Source organism: Lactuca virosa, chromosome 4, assembly GCF_052849685.1.
Source record: "Lactuca virosa cultivar CGN04683 chromosome 4, Lactuca_virosa_CGN04683_v6, whole genome shotgun sequence".
Taxonomy (NCBI): domain Eukaryota; kingdom Viridiplantae; phylum Streptophyta; class Magnoliopsida; order Asterales; family Asteraceae; genus Lactuca; species Lactuca virosa.
Window position 1 is genome coordinate 177069338 of NC_136429.1, and position 17440 is coordinate 177086777.

At 40.1% G+C, this 17440-nt stretch overlaps 1 protein-coding gene across 1 annotated transcript; it reads right to left on the minus strand.

Moving 5' to 3' along the window:
• Positions 1-15289: 15289 nt before the first annotated feature.
• On the minus strand, positions 15290-17009 carry LOC145107746 (bidirectional sugar transporter NEC1-like). The gene is made up of 6 exons (XM_079044697.1): positions 16818-17009; positions 16689-16725; positions 16397-16607; positions 16139-16300; positions 15890-16009; positions 15290-15790 (listed from the first exon to the last, which is right to left on the minus strand). Exons 1-6 carry the CDS (start codon positions 16864-16866, stop codon positions 15482-15484), a joined length of 888 nt encoding a protein of 295 aa, XP_078900823.1. The 5' UTR covers positions 16867-17009; the 3' UTR covers positions 15290-15481.
• Positions 17010-17440: the final 431 nt, after the last annotated feature.

Genomic DNA, 17440 nt, shown 5'->3' on the forward strand with positions numbered 1-17440 from the left:
TAGGCTTTGTGCTTACAGTTTATATTTGTGGTTATAGGTACTTCCAGTTCGAAAGGGAAGGGTTCGGCGTGATCGCAGCGCATCCACCCCTGTTTCCGCAACTTTATGATTTTGGGATTGTACTCTGATAAATATTTTTATTTTGATATATTATGGAATAATTAAAAAAGGATAAATAGTGTTTATGGTTGAATTAAAAATGAAATTTTTACCTTATAATTTTTCGGACGTTACAAGTTGGTATCAGAGCTAGATCACAGGTCGATCTGTTCGACAGGGACGTCGAACACTATAATGGGGAGTGAAGGTGGGTTGCACCTGATCCCACATCGGCTTGGAAGGAGAACGAAACATTTTCTTATAAGGGGTGTGGATACCTTCCATGTCACAACGCATTTTAAAGGTATTAGGGTAGCAGATCGCCAAAGAAATCTATAGTTAAGCATGCTTGGCCGAGAGTAGTACTAGGATGGGTGACCCCCTGGGAAGTCCTCGTGCTGAGTGGCCCAGAGGGGACAATATTGTGATACGTGTCAGAGGGGGATGTTACAGTTGGTATCAGAGCCTTGGTTTGACAGATTCATGCATACTCTTGGGTGTGTCTGAACTCAAACTGAGGGTTTGGTAGATTTTTCATAAAATAAATGTTGTATTAAAGGATTTTCTAATAAAAGAAAGGGGTGGTGCATGCAATCATTCGAGCTCAAGTAAGTGATTCCCAGAATACCCATACATGTTTGTTATGTTATATGATATGAGAATTGCATGCTACATTAGGGATAGGGATCTGCTTAGGATTTAATGCTATGAGAGATGCCTTTATATGCCTGATTGGTTGAGCTTTTTAGTTGCATGCTTGTATGGATTTAAAATGATAATATGGATTGGCCTGATATGTGATGCCTTGTCGCCGAATAGGAATTTAATGATGTTTTAGATTCGAAATCTTGATTGGTAGTAAGTGAGCCTGAGATGGCCTCTAGTTGGCTTGTGGTTTGAAGTGTTATTGATCGAATGATGCTTGCTTTGTGCTTCGTGGAACTCTTAGTGATGTGAATTAACTATTAAATGAATATGTTAAGTCACATGTTACAAAGGTTAAATAATATCAGAGTGATTGATTTGACCCTACTGTGCAGCTCTTGTTTGAGTCCAACCGTTGTAGAGATGAGTCTGTTACTCGAAGGATTATCTAAGCTCTGTGGCATGTGATTATATTCATGTGAGGTAGTTAGCTGACATTAGTAGGAGTTCTTCAATAGCTGATGGGAGGGTAAGGTTGGGAACCTAGGAAAGCCTAGGAAGTGCTTTAGTGGGTTGGTTGTGCTGCTTAACGGGTATCTGGAGTATCAGTTTCAGAAGGTGACTTGGAGGATTCAGGATGATTCTTGAGGAAAGTTTGGATAGGTGTGGAAGGTAGTATTGGGTCCATACTACTAAAAGCACAAGATTCATACTCGACTCGTGGAGAGTCACGGAGAATATTGGAAGTTGGTGGGATGAGGATAATTTGGGTATGTTTTGATCATGTGTACAGTTGCTTTTCAGAATGGTTGATGAGCACACGTGGAGAGGTTCAGGTTCTGGTTCGGGCTCATGTGTTAGTACTGAGCCGATTGATGAGCGGATTTGGGAGTTCATCTCGTCGGAGATCACCCGCGGTATTTTGGAGTAGACTCATATGATCATCGGAAAGGTCAAGGAGGAGATTATGGAGATTTTAGATGAGCCTCTGGGCGCGTTCCACACTGAGATTATGTCTATTGTGGGATCTCGCACTCTTTCCTTCCACGATTTTTGTGCCTGTAGGACTCCCGAGTTCTTTGGGGAGAAGGACCTAATTGCTAGAAGGAGATGGGTAGCAGATATGGTGAATGCTTTCCGGACAAGTTTCTGCCCCAAGGGGTTGAATGTTAGATTTTCTTCCTATATTCGGAAAGACAAATCTCGAGATTGGTGGGAGGAGGTAGACTTCGCTTTGAGAGGCGAAGCCCTGAAGATTATGACTTGGGATGAGTTGTGACCCAGTTTAGGACAGAGTTTGCACCAACTATTGAGGTGCAACTATTGGCGAGGGAGTTTCAGAACCTTCGCCAGTCGACTGAGAATGTGGCAGAGATCGTTGCCAAGTTCTAGGAGAGGGCCTTTTTGGTTCCGCAGTACGCAACGGACGAGGAGATGCAAAATGTAAGGTATCATGCTATGCTGGGGAATGATGTTAGGAATTGTGAGTTTTCAAGGTGCGAGATCTTGGATGATATGATTGCTAGAGTCCGGGAGCGGGAGATTAATTTGGAGCACCTCGGGAAGAGGAAGCCAGAATAGATTCAGGTCGTTGTGGCCCACACGAAGAAGCCCAGAACTCAGGATTCGTGTTTGGGAGTCCAACAGGGTCGGGACTGTGACAACCGTCAATTTATGGTCAAGTCAAAGTCAAATAAAGTCAACAAGTCAAACCGGTCAACTCAACTAACCCTTGTATAATAGGGTTTACACTATGTTACTATTGTACAACTCGCTATTTTTAATAAAAAGTTATCACTGGGAAAGTTCGTATGCTCAGAATTCTTAAACCCTAATCAGGGTAAGTGATGAAACTACTTGGTAAAACATTATTTCGTACCCCTCGGGGGCGTATAACATTCATAACGAGGCTTAACGGGGTTTACAAAACTTGCATTTCGAAGCTAAGCACTCGCATAGGTCACAAACAAAGTCTCTCTCAATCTCTCTCGCTCTATCTCTCTCTATCTCAAATCTCTCTTAAATCTCTCCCAAATCTCTCTCATAACCTCCCTCAACTTTTTATAATCACTCGGGGCATCCCGACCCTTAACTTAGTCAAAAACCGCTCGAAACGGGAAGATTTCTCGAAAAACAACCATGTAGGGCCGAAACCACTCTTAGAACTGAAGCCTCTCTATAAGGACCGAAACCTACTTTAAAGACCAAAATCAGCTAATTAGGACCGAAGCCGAGGGTCCCCATAGAAACCGAACCCTAAGAAGCGAAATGAGTAAGAGCCGAAGCCGAAGTCTCTAAGGAACCGAAACAGCACTAAGAACCGAACCTCCTGCAGAACCGAACTCACCCTTCGGTTCGGATCAAGCCTTCGGACCGAAGCTCCGCCTACCTTCGTCTGCTACCTTCGCCTTTGCTTCCTCTCCGTGTTCGCCTGATGCTGCTCAGACTGAACCCTCCTCTCGGTTCTCATCAAACACCTGAACCTACCTTCGGTTCTAAGCACCAAGGACCGAACCCTCACCTCAGATTTCGGATGTTCGCAGCTTTTTCCCGGTTTCGACCCCGACTTCGTTTTAAGCTCGTTTTTCGTGATTTTAACGCGGGATTTTCACCCAAACTCGTATTTTGGCATATGAGACCCTATATATTCATATTCTAATCACTTTTGGGGGAAAATCTTAGTCTAAGAATAATATCTATTGGGTAAGATTTTGAGGTGGAGTGTTGACTTTGCCATAAAGTTGTGACACAAGCAACCTCCCATACCCACTCCATGACATTTTTATGTCACTATTCACATCTGAAAAGTCAATCCCTTGTACTCTCACCCTTCCCCCACAATTTTCCTTAAACCCATACACACAAAGAAACTTTACTACTCATTCTCCCTAGATCACCAACACTTCATCAAAAGCAAATACACTTGTTCTCTCTCACTTCCTCTCCAAGATTTCGAGATTCTCCAAGAGTTTTGAGCTCTTCGTCCTCTTTTGGGTAAGTAACTTCATCTTTCACTTGATTATCTTACACCCTTTCACTCAAATCATGGATTCCTTACACAAATATCATCATATTTGTTCATAGAATCTTCGAATCTTCAAGCATCTCCCAAGTGTTCTTGACTTGGAAACTCCTTTTTCTTCATCATCCATCTACTGAAATCAGTCAAGGTAAGTTCATACCCCCACATTTTCATGTTTTCTTCAAATTCTAGGGGGAGAATACAAGTTAAAATACCAAAAACATAACTAAACTCAAACATCAGCTTTCAACAGGAAAGTTTAGTTCCATTCACGGACTGTTTTTACCATCTTAAACTTAATATCTTTAAAAACGGTTTAATATACAAATAGTACAGGTTCCTACCTTTAAAATGACTACTTGCACATCTCCATACGATTTTTCTACCATTTATGGCGATTTTTACAAAACAGTCTATAATTTCAGAAACCACTTCGGACCAGTCTGTGAAGTTGGACATTTTTACACAAGTTAAAGGTCACCAAAAATCATGATAACAATTATGAATAAAATAGACACATTTTCTAGACCCTCAGAGTTTACGGATCTAAATTTCGACCTCTGATGATTTTTCTATAAATTTTTCCAATAGTAGGAACAGAAAAGTTAAAAACTATAAATAGTTAACAATCTTATTTACACCTTGTAACTTGCTGAGCAAGGTGTGTAGTATTATTTGAATAGATGTTGCTGATAGTACATATTATTTACCTTAGTTTAAAGGTATGAATCATATACAAAGGAAATTCTACCACTACAAATAATTATAATAAATTATAATAAGTAAAGTTAAGTCTATTATACACCACGAACAAACATGGTAAACTATAATAGGTATAGTTAGGTTGCATATACAATACAAACATTATGGTAAACTATAATAGGTATAGTTTATGTTTCATTTACATTTCGAACTCATTACAAAATGTTTTCATACAAAATGGGTACATTACAAAGTACCGGGTTTTCATACAAAAGGGGTACATTACAAAGTACCGGGTTTTCATGCAAAAGGGGTACATTACAAAGTACCAGGCTCTCATATAAACGGGGTACAAATACAAAGTACCGGGTTTATACAAAAGGGGTACACTACAAAGTACCGGGTTTATACAAAAGGGGTACATTACAAAGTACCGGGTTTATACAAAAGGGGTACATTACAAAGTATCGGGTTTATACAAAAGGGGTACATTACAAAGTACCAGGTTTACACAAAATGGCTCTTATGATATTAAAACTACGTTTCATCTAGAATTGTTAGTCTTCAGCTATAATTGCTAAGTGTACATGTTAGAGTTATATATGAATTTAGTCGTAATCGACTTAGAATTGGTGGGCCTGCCTTACTTCTTGTTCCTTGTTTGGTTGTGGACCTAGGGCAGACCCATTATATTCGACGGTTTATTTAGCTTAAATTTTATATAACTTATATACACTGAGTGATTATAGAAGGAATCTACAGGTATTTCTAGGGTACATTATTGCATAACATAGGATCTTTCATTTCACACTTAATAAAGAAAATATTGAATTTTCTGGAATCATACTCTATCGCTTTTACAAAGAAAACGGCTTCTTTCTCAAATAAAACTCTTATGAACTCACCAACTTAATTGTTGACACTTTTTCGAAATTACTTGTATTCTCAGGAAATCAGTGAAACAGGAAATCAACAACTTTTGAGGATGGGATGTTAAATCGTCAAACAGTTCATTTTGTCATCATAGTGTAATTGATTTTGAAACATGTAAACTCATACGATGGTGTAACTTTTTCAAATATATTTATGATGGTTGTATTTACTTTGAGTACTATTATACTCGTTGTTGTGATACTATACATGAAATCCTCCACCCCCGTACGTTTCCGCCATCCTTGGTTTGGGGGTGTGACAGGGACCATATGCTAACTGTGGGAGGACCCATGTGGGAGGCTTTCAGGAGACAAGGAGGTGATGTTTTAGTTGCGGACAGATGGATCATTTCAGTAGGGATTCCCTCAAGAGTCGGTTTCGATATGTTTTCACTGCAATCAAGTGGGACACAAGAAGGCTGACTGTCTGGGATTGATGACGAGAGTAATAAGGGAACCTACTCCAGCTCTGGGGAGTGCTGATCGTCGCGAGGTTAGGTTTGAGGTTCGTGTTGTGAGGAGTCGAGCATTACAGTCCCTGGCCGAGGGAATCCAAGTTCCATCAGTTGACATCGCATGTATGTGTTGTAATCTCTTCCCTTATGCTCTTATAAAATGTGTTTATGATAATATATTTATGTATGAGACGCTATGTGTGGTCTATCTAAGTATACACCTAGAAATTAAGATTTCTTGATGATGATCTCGAGAATCTTCATATGTCATTTTGCATACCGTGGGCAGTGTTTAGGAGAGGCTTGAATATTCCGCTTAGGAGATCAGCCGTCCATCATATCTTTAGTGATATCAATGACAGTTCAAGGAATCCGCAAGGTAGGCATGTCGGGTTTGAATGGAGGATGAGTAGGGGTGTTCATGGTTTTGAGGTAGTAAGGAATTAGTTATGTCATGAGTATAAGATCAGTAGTTTCAAGTTCACACCTTCGAAGCAAGGTCAGTTGCAGGTTGCATGGGAATTGCTCTAAGTGCAAGTAAGTGGTTGAGCGGGTTCGGTACTTGTTCAATATTGAGGTGTTGTTCCTCATCAACTGATCAGTCGCCCAAGACTTCTAGTGGATTCACCGGAAAATGCTTTAAGATCTAATGATTCATTGAAGTATTGGGAAAGTGTGGTTCAAATGGGTTATTTCAGCCATTGAGATAGTCAACAGAAACCAAATGGTAGCTATTGGCGAACTTTGAGTACATCAATACTTTGACAGGTGAGTTGTTGAATTGATGATCAATCCCTTCCGCTCAAGGGTTGTAGTTCTATGCCACGAGCTGAAGTGGCTTAAGGATTTGGAGTTGTATCATGGAAAGTACTTGGGATTATTGAGCTCATTGATATTTTGGAAAATATTCATCAGGTTATGGAGTGTGTGTGTGATCACTAAGGATGGCTAGTAATGGTATGCTAGTTCTTGCAAGCTCAGGTTGTTGACAAGTTTCAATTGTAAGGTTGAGAGATGGATTGGGAATCCATAAATTTTTGGTGGATTGGAAGAGCGTAGTCGAACCCAAGTGGGGGAGAATAGTTGGTCTAAAGGTTGCACAAGGGTGGATATTCAGGTTTTATTACGCATTAGTAAGACCATGGGTGGGTCCATGACAATATGGAATTGTTGTAAGACTACGGGGTATTCGTAGCATGCACCAGTATAAGGCAGGCCATGGTTTGAATGGTCAGTTGGACAAAGGAAAGATCAGTGCATGCCTGAGTCGAGGTGGATAGTATTGATGGATGACTACTCCTTAAGTAATATGAGGATTGATGGATTTCAGGCAATGATGGTCCCGTTCGATTGTGTAGTATGGCTGAGATCCGGTACGATCGTCTTGAGCAAGGAATCTGGTTGCGTTTAGAGTGAGATGACTCTGGGGTCATAGGTTGGCATCCATGTGGTGGTTAGGCTTGAGTATCCATCCTTATATGGACTCTTAGTCTGCGTCTTGTGGAGGGACCAGGTGTGATTCTGTCATCCTCTGTGGTGGGTGGAGGATTTATATTTCCATTCAGTGAAAGGTCTCCCTAGAATCGGAGGCTTTGGATAGATAAAATTCACAAAATTTTGTTGGTTATCTGGATGAGCTTTTAGATTGGTCTAGAACTTAGGGGGTTGAGACTTATGTTGGGAGTCATCCTTGATCTAAATTGAAGAATTCAATAGTGGTGAATGGATGGTTATGATATCTTGGGTTGCACCAGGAGAGATGTTGGAGCCATTATAGAAGGCGATGTAGGAAAGCTCTTGCCAGATAGACACTTATTTAGGAGTCGCATGGTGCGACTTTGTGAGGCTATCAGCCTCAGCAAATAGTTGAAATTATGGTATATCGGTTAATTGGTAAGGAGTAACCTAGTTATTAGGTGAAGGGTTTTCATGGCAATGAAATTATGGGTCAGCAATATAATCCAGGGTTAGAAGAGTTTATGCTTAGTTTGGAATACTAAGTGTTTTAGTTTGGGTTGTCTGTCTGGGAGTCAGACAAGGTTTCAGAATTTCGGTTTTCGGGCAGCATAGTTATGGTTATCCTCAGTAGTTAAATATTAGTATGGAAAGGATCCATTCGTCGTCAGGATTTGAGAGCCCTGTTAAGGCTGTGTTCAGTTATTGTTTTGGAAGGTTGTTGTATGTTCTAGTCGGCTTCTCAGTCTGTATCGAGGTTGTGGAAGGATCGCCCAGGCTTTCTGGCATTTCTTGAAAGTAGTGAGGAGTGATTTCAAAGACGAAATCTAATTTTAGTGGGGGAGTGTTGTAACACTCGTTTTCCTGGAAGAGTCAAATCAGGGATTCAAGGAGTCCAATACATTGTTTTTGGATAAAACCAAGGCTCACGACATGTACCATAGAATGGTCACAGTGTGAGTAGCGATTAGATGAAGAATTTGTACGCACCACGAGAGTTTGAAGTACCTCATGGATTAGCCTAATCTGAACATGAGGCAACGTCGGTGGCTAGACGTGGTGAAGGATTACGATTGCGAGATCCTCTACCATCCGGGGAAGGCCAACGTTGTGGTCGATGCTCTTAGCCGCAAGGCAGCCGCGATCAGAGACATTTGCTTGTGGATGACAGTAGTGACTCCACTGTTGGAGCAGATCCGAGAGGCCCAGCAGGAGGTTATGAAGGAGGAACATCGGAAGAGCGAGCGTATTGTGGGTCAGGTTCCCTCCTTCGACTATGATAGTCAAGGGTTGTTGACACTACACAGTAGGGTGTGGGTTCCATACCATGGAGGTGTGCGCCAGGTTCTGATGGAGTAGGCGCACAAATCCCGATTTTCCATTCATCCTGGGGCGACGAAGATTTACAGAGATCTTCGTCCTAATTACTAGTGGCCCTGCATGAAGCGGGATGTAGCATGGTATGTAGAGCGGTGCTTGACCTGCAGGAAGGCCAAGGCCGAGCACCAGAGGCCCCACGGCAAGATGCAACCGCTAGATATTCTCATGTGAAAATGGGAAGATATTACCATGGATTTCATCACAAAGCTTCCCAGGACCGCACGGGGGGTGGATTCGATTTGAGTCATCGTGGATCGGTTGACCAAGAGTGCTCACTTGATACCGATCCAGGAGAGCATCTCGGCCAAGAAGCTGGTCGATATCTACATCCGGGAGGTTGTAGCTCGACACGGAGTGCCAGTCTCCGCGATTTCAGACAGAGATGTACGGTTCACTTCCAGATTCTGGAAGAAATTCCACGACGAGTTGGGCACCACTTTTCACCCGCAGATGGATGGTCAGAGCAAGCGGACCATCCAGACCTTGGAGAATATGCTTCGGGCGTGTGTCTTGGATTTCGGTGGTAGCTGGGATACCTACCTTCCATTGGCTGAGTTCTCCTACAACAACAGCTACCACGTGAGTATCGACAGTCCTCCCTTCAATATGTTATACGGGAGGAAGTGTAGGAGCCTGATATGTTGGGGTGAGGTTGGGCAGAGGGTCATGGGGAGTACCGAGGGGGTACTCAAGACGACAGAGAGGATCCAGCAGGTCAGGAGTAGGCTCCAGACTGCTCAGAGTCGGTAGAAAAGTTATGCCGACAAGCGTCGTTCGGACCTGGAGTTCCAGGTTGGGGATATAGTTCTTAGAGATGCACACAAAAACCGGTTTCACTATTCAAAACCGGATCCAATCCGAAACCGGATTGGGTTAAAACCGGTTTTGACCAAACCGGATCGGATCGGATTTTAAACCGGATTTTCAATCGGATCGTAATCCTATATTCCAAATCGGATTTGATACCGGATTCGCTAAAAACCGGATCCAAATCCGCCCCAAAATCCGATTAAAACCTACTAAAGTCGGTTTAAACCGGTTTCAAATCGGATTAGAATCGGATTCAGATTTTGACCGAATTCAGATCCGATTTTGACCGGATCCGGATCAGATTTTGAACAGATCGGATTTTTGATGAGGTAAGCGAAACCGGATCGGATTCGGATCCAGATCGGATTCGGGTTTTGTGCATCTCTAATGGTTCTCATGAAGGTGTCACCTTGGAAATGTGTCATCCGGTTCAGGAAGCGGGGAAAATTGGGCCCCAGGTATATCGGTCCTTTCAGGGTTGCAGCCCGAGTGGGCAAGGTGGCATATAGGCTGGATCTGCCAGCCGAGATTAGCCAGATTCACAGTACTTTCCACGTCTCCTAGCTGTGGAAGTGTCTTGTAGACGACTCTATGGTGGTGCCTATTGAGGATATTCAGGTGGATGACAGTCTGAACTACATCGAGCGATCGATAGCCATTTTGGATAGGAAGACGAATGAGCTGAGGAACAAGGAGGTAGAGCTGGTGAAGGTGCAGTGGCAGCACCGCAAGGGTTCAGAATGGATGTGGGAGTCGGAGGATGAGATGAGGGAGCACTACCCCGAGCTATTTTCAGCAGCAACAACGGACTTCGAGAACGAAGTCTAATTCAATTGGGGGAGATTTGTAACATACGGGATTTGCAGGTATTAATATTATTGATTTTATTGAGTATTGGGCTGTTTTTGGTTTGGGACAGGATAGATGGGCCTTAAATTTTGGGCTGAGAAAGGCTGTACGCGGGGCGTACCATGCCAGGTACGCGCAGCGTACTCAAGGGGTTGGCGCGGGAAGGCCATGCACGTACACCCAACGTACGTGCAACGTACGCGCGCAGGTTCTAAAACCCTAACTTTTAGGGTTTTATCCCTATATAAAGGATATTATGCCTTTGGTCCAGCCTCCCTCTCACCTATTTGCAGCCACCACGAAAACCCTAACCCATATTTGTGTGTCCTTGTGATTTGGAAGCCATTTGAGAGCATCTTAGTGTAGTTTTGGTGCTTTGGAAGAAAAAGGAGCTTGAAGAAGGAGCAAGGATTCAAAAAGAGCTTGTAGATCCAGGGGATTGGCATAATTTCTGAGTCTTTTGAGGTATCAAGTTCCAAACTTGACCATTGTATGCTTAGATTTGTGTATAGGAGTGCTTAAGGTCACTTTTGGACCCCATTATTGAGGCTTCTTGCATCTTAGCGATTTCATACCATAGGAGCTATCCTTTTGGGCTCTTAGAGGCACTAAGAGTCACAAAAATCGGACCTTGATGGTTAAGCCACAACCATGCAAGAGTTTGATGGTCTTAAAGCTTGTTAAAAGGACCAAAATCATGTTTTGACCCCAACCATGCATGTAAGCACATAAAGTTTGTGACTTTATGGTTTAGGAGGTCTTAAAGGACCTGGATCTACATTTTGGACGTAAAGACTTAATGGATTAAGTCACAAATAAGGTCCCAAGGAAGCTGGCCAGTACACTATGCATACACCCTGGTACACTGCGCGTACTGGGTCAACTCCCCGTTTTGGTCAAGGCCAGAGTACGCAGGGCGTACGTGCCAAGTACGCCACGGGTACGCATGCAGAGTGGCTATATTGGGCTTTTTGGGCCTTGGGGAAACGGGTCTGGACTATTGGGCCCCGTGGCCCACTGTGGAGTATAGTTCTGGGCCTGGGAATTTAGAATTAGAAGTCTTGGGCCTTGGTCCACTCGATATTATTTTATTTTGGGCTAAGGACTTATTAGTATTGTGAAAAGGCCCATTTTAAGGGTTGGGCCCAATTTAGAAAATTGGGCTAGTGGGCCCTTAGGGAGCCTTTGGAGGGCCATGGGTACATTGGATTTAATAAGTTAGAATTGGGCCTTATGGATAGTTTAAGTTACGCCAGAGGGGTAAAATGATCATTTTACCCTAAGTGGTGTTATAGATCCTGATTAAGTGTTATTATGATTATGGTAGCCGGGAGTCATCGGAGCAGCTGTTAGAGACTACTTCTCGTGAGATTCGACACTCAGCTTTACGAGGAAAGTTACCTTCTAGTAGAAGTGGGTCTAAGGTCACAATGTCGGCCCACTAGTAGGAGTTGCTTGTTAGGTGATTGTCTGCGTGATAATTATCTGGTTCTGTTATGTCCTACGTATCAGTATGTTATGATTCTATGTGTTAGTGATAGGGGTGAAATAGTCCATGATATCCGGTTGAAACAGACCGAAGGGGAGGCCATCACCCAGATATGCTAGGCAGTTATCCGGTTGAAATAGACCGAAGGGGAGGCCAGCACCCAGATATGCTAGGCGATTATCCGGTTGAAATAGACCGAAGGGGAGGCCGGCACCCAGATATGCCTGGCTAGATATGTTATTATTGGGTATGTGGTATGATGGGGGAACTCACTAAGCTTTGTGCTTACAGTTTTAAGTTTTGTTTCAGGTATCTCTTCAGCGAAGGGAAAGGAGTCGGCACAGTAGCAGCGCATCGCACACACACGATTTTCCGCACTATGATGTTCTTGAGATTGTACTCCGACACTATTATTATTCCATGGCATGTTTATGACTTTTGATTTCTGGAATGTTATGATATTGATGATGTTTTTCACTAAACAATTTTATAAACTACTTAATTAAAAATGAAATTTTTGGTCTAGAAAATTTGGATGTTACATGCTCGTTTCCCTCCAACATGTCACCGCTACTTGCTGGTGTCACCGCTAAAGATTACCCCCCCCCCTTTTGCTCGTCTTCATTCCAAATTAGCTACTCCCGGCAACCATTTTCTCTCTCGATTTCTCGAACGACGAGACGGTATTTCCGATGTATTACAACGTTTTTCACCCACTAACTCCTCCGACTTGCCTCCACCATCAATTCTCCATACTAGTTCCATTTATTCATCGGAATAGTTCCAGCAGCCAACGACAGGCAATTCTCCAGCATTGATCTCTGGTGACGGTATGTCCTCTTTCTCGTTCTCTTTCTATTTTGACCTTAATTCCTCTACTAATTTTAAAATTTCTCCTGATTAAGCACAACGACAGCCACCACCGCCACAGGAAAGTTGTTCCCCAACAACCACCACCGCTACAACACCATATATTGATTTTTCTGGCCACATTTGCGTTTTTCCAGCCATAATTTTTTTGTTATGAATGTATTATGTGTAAAACTATTATATGAAATTTTTTATATGAAGTTTGTATTAAAAAGTGTTATATGAAGTTTGTATATGCATGTTGTTACATGAAATTTGTATTTGCATATTGTTTGTATCTAATCGGTATATATGCATGTAATTGGTATCTATGAATGAAATTTGTATTTGCATATATATATATATATATATATATATATATATATATATATATATATATATATATATATATATATATATATATATATATATATATATATATATATATATAGGATTTGTCTTTCACACATTTTTAGGTTTTTGTGGTCAAGTATGGTAATTTCATAAAATGACTCAATAATTTTGACAACGGTGAATGGATATGTATTTATATATATTTGCATTTATTAGGTGTGTATATATGTACTTGTATGCATGCAAATAGAAATTATGTGTATATGTATAATTGGTATATGTATATGTGTATTGGGTATGCATATATGTGTATTTGGTATATATTTTTATATGTGTCTTTGGTATATGTGTATATGAGTATTTGTATGTGAAATGTTTTGACTTAATTAGGGTAGTCCTCAAAACTCCATAGTATGTAAAGTACAATACTATAATTAAAAAAAAGGATGCTATAATTCACAATGTCATTTAAAGTATAATACTATAATAGAAAACAACATAAAAAAAATGCTATAAACAAAAATATATGAAAAAGTACAATGCTATAATTGAAAAAACAAAAAAAAATGCAGGATGCTATAATTCACAATGTCATTTAAAGTAGGTTGTGAATGTTAACGCTTTTCTCTAAAACTCAGCGTTTGTGACGGCACATGGAGATATTTTTCACTCGTTTAATAACCAAGTCAACAATGCGAGCAACGACGATACGGAAAATGACGTTGTGGAAGACGACTAATATTTCTTGTTTTACGTTATGGATGATGTTATTATGGATTTATTAGATTATGTATGGATTGGATTAGATTGTTTATTAGATCGTTTATGGATTGGATAAGATCGTTTATATGTAATATAGTATATTTTGTTTTATGTTATTTAATGGTTTATGTAATTTAGATTTCTAGATTATAATTTCTGCATTTTTATAATTCAAAATCTTACAAAATATTAATTTTATTAAAAAAAAATAATAGTATTAGCGGCGATAGTTTTGCGACGACTTGCATTAGTTGCAACGACATGTATCTCCGGTAACCTTGGCCAAAAAAACTCCTACCGGTTACCGGAATCAGGGGCGTAGCTACACTATGTGAAGATGGGTCCTAGGACCTACCTTTTTTCTTTTTTAATACAACAATTATATATAAAAATACATAAGGAACTACCTTATTTTTGCCAAAAGACCTACATTTTCATATTTTTTCCATTTCATTTATATAAGGAACCACGTTGATTTTGGTTTTGGATTCGCCACTGACCGGAATGTTAGTAGCGACATCGTTTGCAACGAATTTAGCTAGCTTTTTAACAACGACAACTATTAGAGACGACCCTAATAGCGGCGTTTTATGAGTATTAGTTATGAAGTAATAGCGGTGACCCTCTTGCGACGATTTGTCGCTGGTAATATCTTTAGTGACGATTATGAGTATCTTACGACAATTTTTTGTTGTTGCTAATATTGAGTTTTTTTTGTTGTGGTGCTGGTGGTGGGAGGGGAACGCAGAAGTAGCTCTGAGGATCATCGCCAAGGCTTATCTAGTTGTCAGTGGGTTTTTTGGAAAGTGAGAAGCCAAGTTATTTCTTATAGCAAAAACTAGAATATAAATGTCAATGCAATGGAGATACAGTCAAATGCTTATCGGTAGTTGAAATAGTGAGTTAAGAAGTTTGTTTCTTTGAATTGGGATAGTTCGATTTTTTTCTCCCATGTACTGATTGTGGTTGCTCCTAGCCACTCGCAAGGTTTTCTTTGAATATATATCTCTTGTTGTTCAAAAAAAATAGTAAGAAAAGTATGTAAAAAAGCGGAGATTTAAAACTATCAGGCATATGCCGAAATGGTTAGCGTATTCTGTGTTGGCGTGGAACACCCAGTTTCAAATGGTGTCTATTGCGACGAATGTAGAACTAAAGACCAGGTTCCTTCACTCAATTAGGGTTTATTTTTTGTAACCTTTCAATCGGTATTATGTCGGAAATTTTGGTTGGATTTTCGCCCTTTTTCTAGTAGAGTTATGGATCATGTGCACATCTAACATCAGCTCTTCTATTATTAACTGCTTTTCTATGATGATTGCGCAATCTACATACCTTTGTCGCGTTGTAAAAGAAAGAAGAGCTTGTTGTGTTTTATAATTGAGAAATACAAGTTTTTACTTATATTACTATACTATGCACGCAAGGTTTTTTGCATGGTTCGCACTTCACATGATGTACTTTGATTTTTGTAAACTAGAGGAAATTAGGAAATTAGGAATAATTTAATACAATGTTTACATGAGCTGTACAAAATCTCAAGATCAAAGGGTGCTTATTCCTAGAGAAGGCAAGTATTAGATTAAGAACACCAAACCATGCATATTAAACACTTTTTCCCGGAAGATCAGGCCCAACAAATTTAGTTTTACTCTGAATGCATATCCATTTGTAAGCTTCATGCGCCAACTTCAATGGTGCAATTTGGCACATTAGGGAAAGTTTGTGGTTCAAAAACTGCATGATTAGCTTTATGTGCATTTTGTGGGAACACCGGATGAATGTCAGCGTGCAACAAGGTTTTCAGATTTACAACGTCAATTATTTTCTGATCTCTAAAGTCTGGGAGTTTTTGCTCCGCCAATTCCGCAACCTTGTCTTCACATCTAGATACTTTTTCATCATCAATGACTGGCTTTTTGTTTTTGTACACAAAGTATAGTATCATTTGAATGATTCCAAAAGTGAATCCAAGTACATTTGGGATCTGTAAAAGATGGTATAAATACACTCATTAGTTAAAGATAACTAACTTTGTTCAAAGGGACATACAAGAGGCCATTGTATTGTTTGTATTATGTCATACCGCAATATTAAAGTCACCAAGAAGAAGGCCATAAAAGAACCACATAACAGCGCTGAGGGTGAGCGCCACTGATAGTAGAATTGGCATGTACTCTACGCTTTTTGTTTTAATCACTTGTCGCTGCAAAGCAATATGAATAGCATACATATTAACAAATGTCACCATGTAAAATGCAAAAAGAAGAGGAAAAAAATATATTCTTCTACCACAAGCTTAATAGTATAAGTTTTATATGTGCATATGCCGTACCAGAACTCCCAAAGGTGCTACAAAAACACACAAAGAAAACACTAGGCAAATCCATCCAACTATCACGCCACGGGTAACTCCATTTGCAAGGAACTGAGTCAGGACAACAATCAATCCAAACCCAACAACTATTAGCAATATGATTAGCTTCATACTCTCCATCTGCATAAACCAAGTTTTATAATGGGTTAATTCAACCTTTCCTTGATATTAACCATGATCCTTTTATTTCATAGCGAAGTAAAGATTAGCATGTACCCGAGCCTTCTTTGGTGCATAGAAGAGAAAGAAACAAATGTACAATGTCTCGATGACACAGCCAACTGAGTTAATGGTGATGAGAAGCATGACATTGGACTTGAGTAATGCATAGTATATCCAAAGCATGGCACTGAATAAGCCCACAACATATGGCGCCGACTGAAACCCTTCGGTTGATTTCCTTTTGTAAACTTTATAAAACGTTGGTCTGCATTTTTATCAAATTATGTCATGTACGTTTGTTAATATAGAAGCAAGGGGAGGAGAGATTAAAAAGTAGGAGACTTACATTGGTGCAAGAAATACCATAAACGAGACGACATTACCTGCAAATATTTGAAAGAAAAATGTTAGCAGCAGAATCATCAACGAAAATATAGATGCAAAGGGAGGAGAGGGAATTGAAGGGGTTATATACCAAGAAGACCAAATGCAAGAGTGAGGTGATCAGCCATGTTCCCAGTCATCTTCCTTAACTGATAACGATAAGTGATACAAATATCTTCCTCTCCAAAAACCTGGTGTTGTTTAAAGAAATGCTACCTTTCTCTCTATATCTCTCTTGTTATTTGTGATGAGTGGTGAATGAGAGATTCTAGAGTCATCCCTTTATATAGGCCACAAGGCTTGAGAAATGTGGATCCACTGATACAAATATCTCTATATCTCTCTTGTTATTCGTAAGAGTTCTAGAGAATTTATTAGTTATTAATTATTGTTCATTTTGTCGTGTGTGTCAATTAACAACAGTGGACCTCCAGGTGGCACTTTTTGAAGCATATGTCACCCACTCATACAATGGAGCTGATTAAACATAGAAATCGTTATCTGCTTTCGTAAGCTTATCTTACTTTAAAGGATGGGTGTATTACGTACAAATTGATTAGTAGATATGACTCCCAATTGCTCAATCTTTTGTTCTAGTGCTTGCATATATAATTGAATATAACTTCACCACGATTTAAAAGTACCTTCAACAACATGGCATTATTGTATTTCATCATTGTATTGCTTTTAGGCACATATTTAATTCATAAATGC

Bases quoted from the DNA above. Each gene is read 5' to 3' on its own strand.
- LOC145107746 (XM_079044697.1), bottom strand. From the start codon at position 16,866: ATGACTGGGAACATGGCTGATCACCTCACTCTTGCATTTGGTCTTCTT. The intron at 16,726-16,817 runs GTATATAACCCC...AAATATTTGCAG, and splicing joins TCTTGCATTTGGTCTTCTTG to GTAATGTCGTCTCGTTTATG. The intron at 15,791-15,889 runs GTATGACATAAT...CATCTTTTACAG, and splicing joins TTGGTGACTTTAATATTGCG to ATCCCAAATGTACTTGGATT.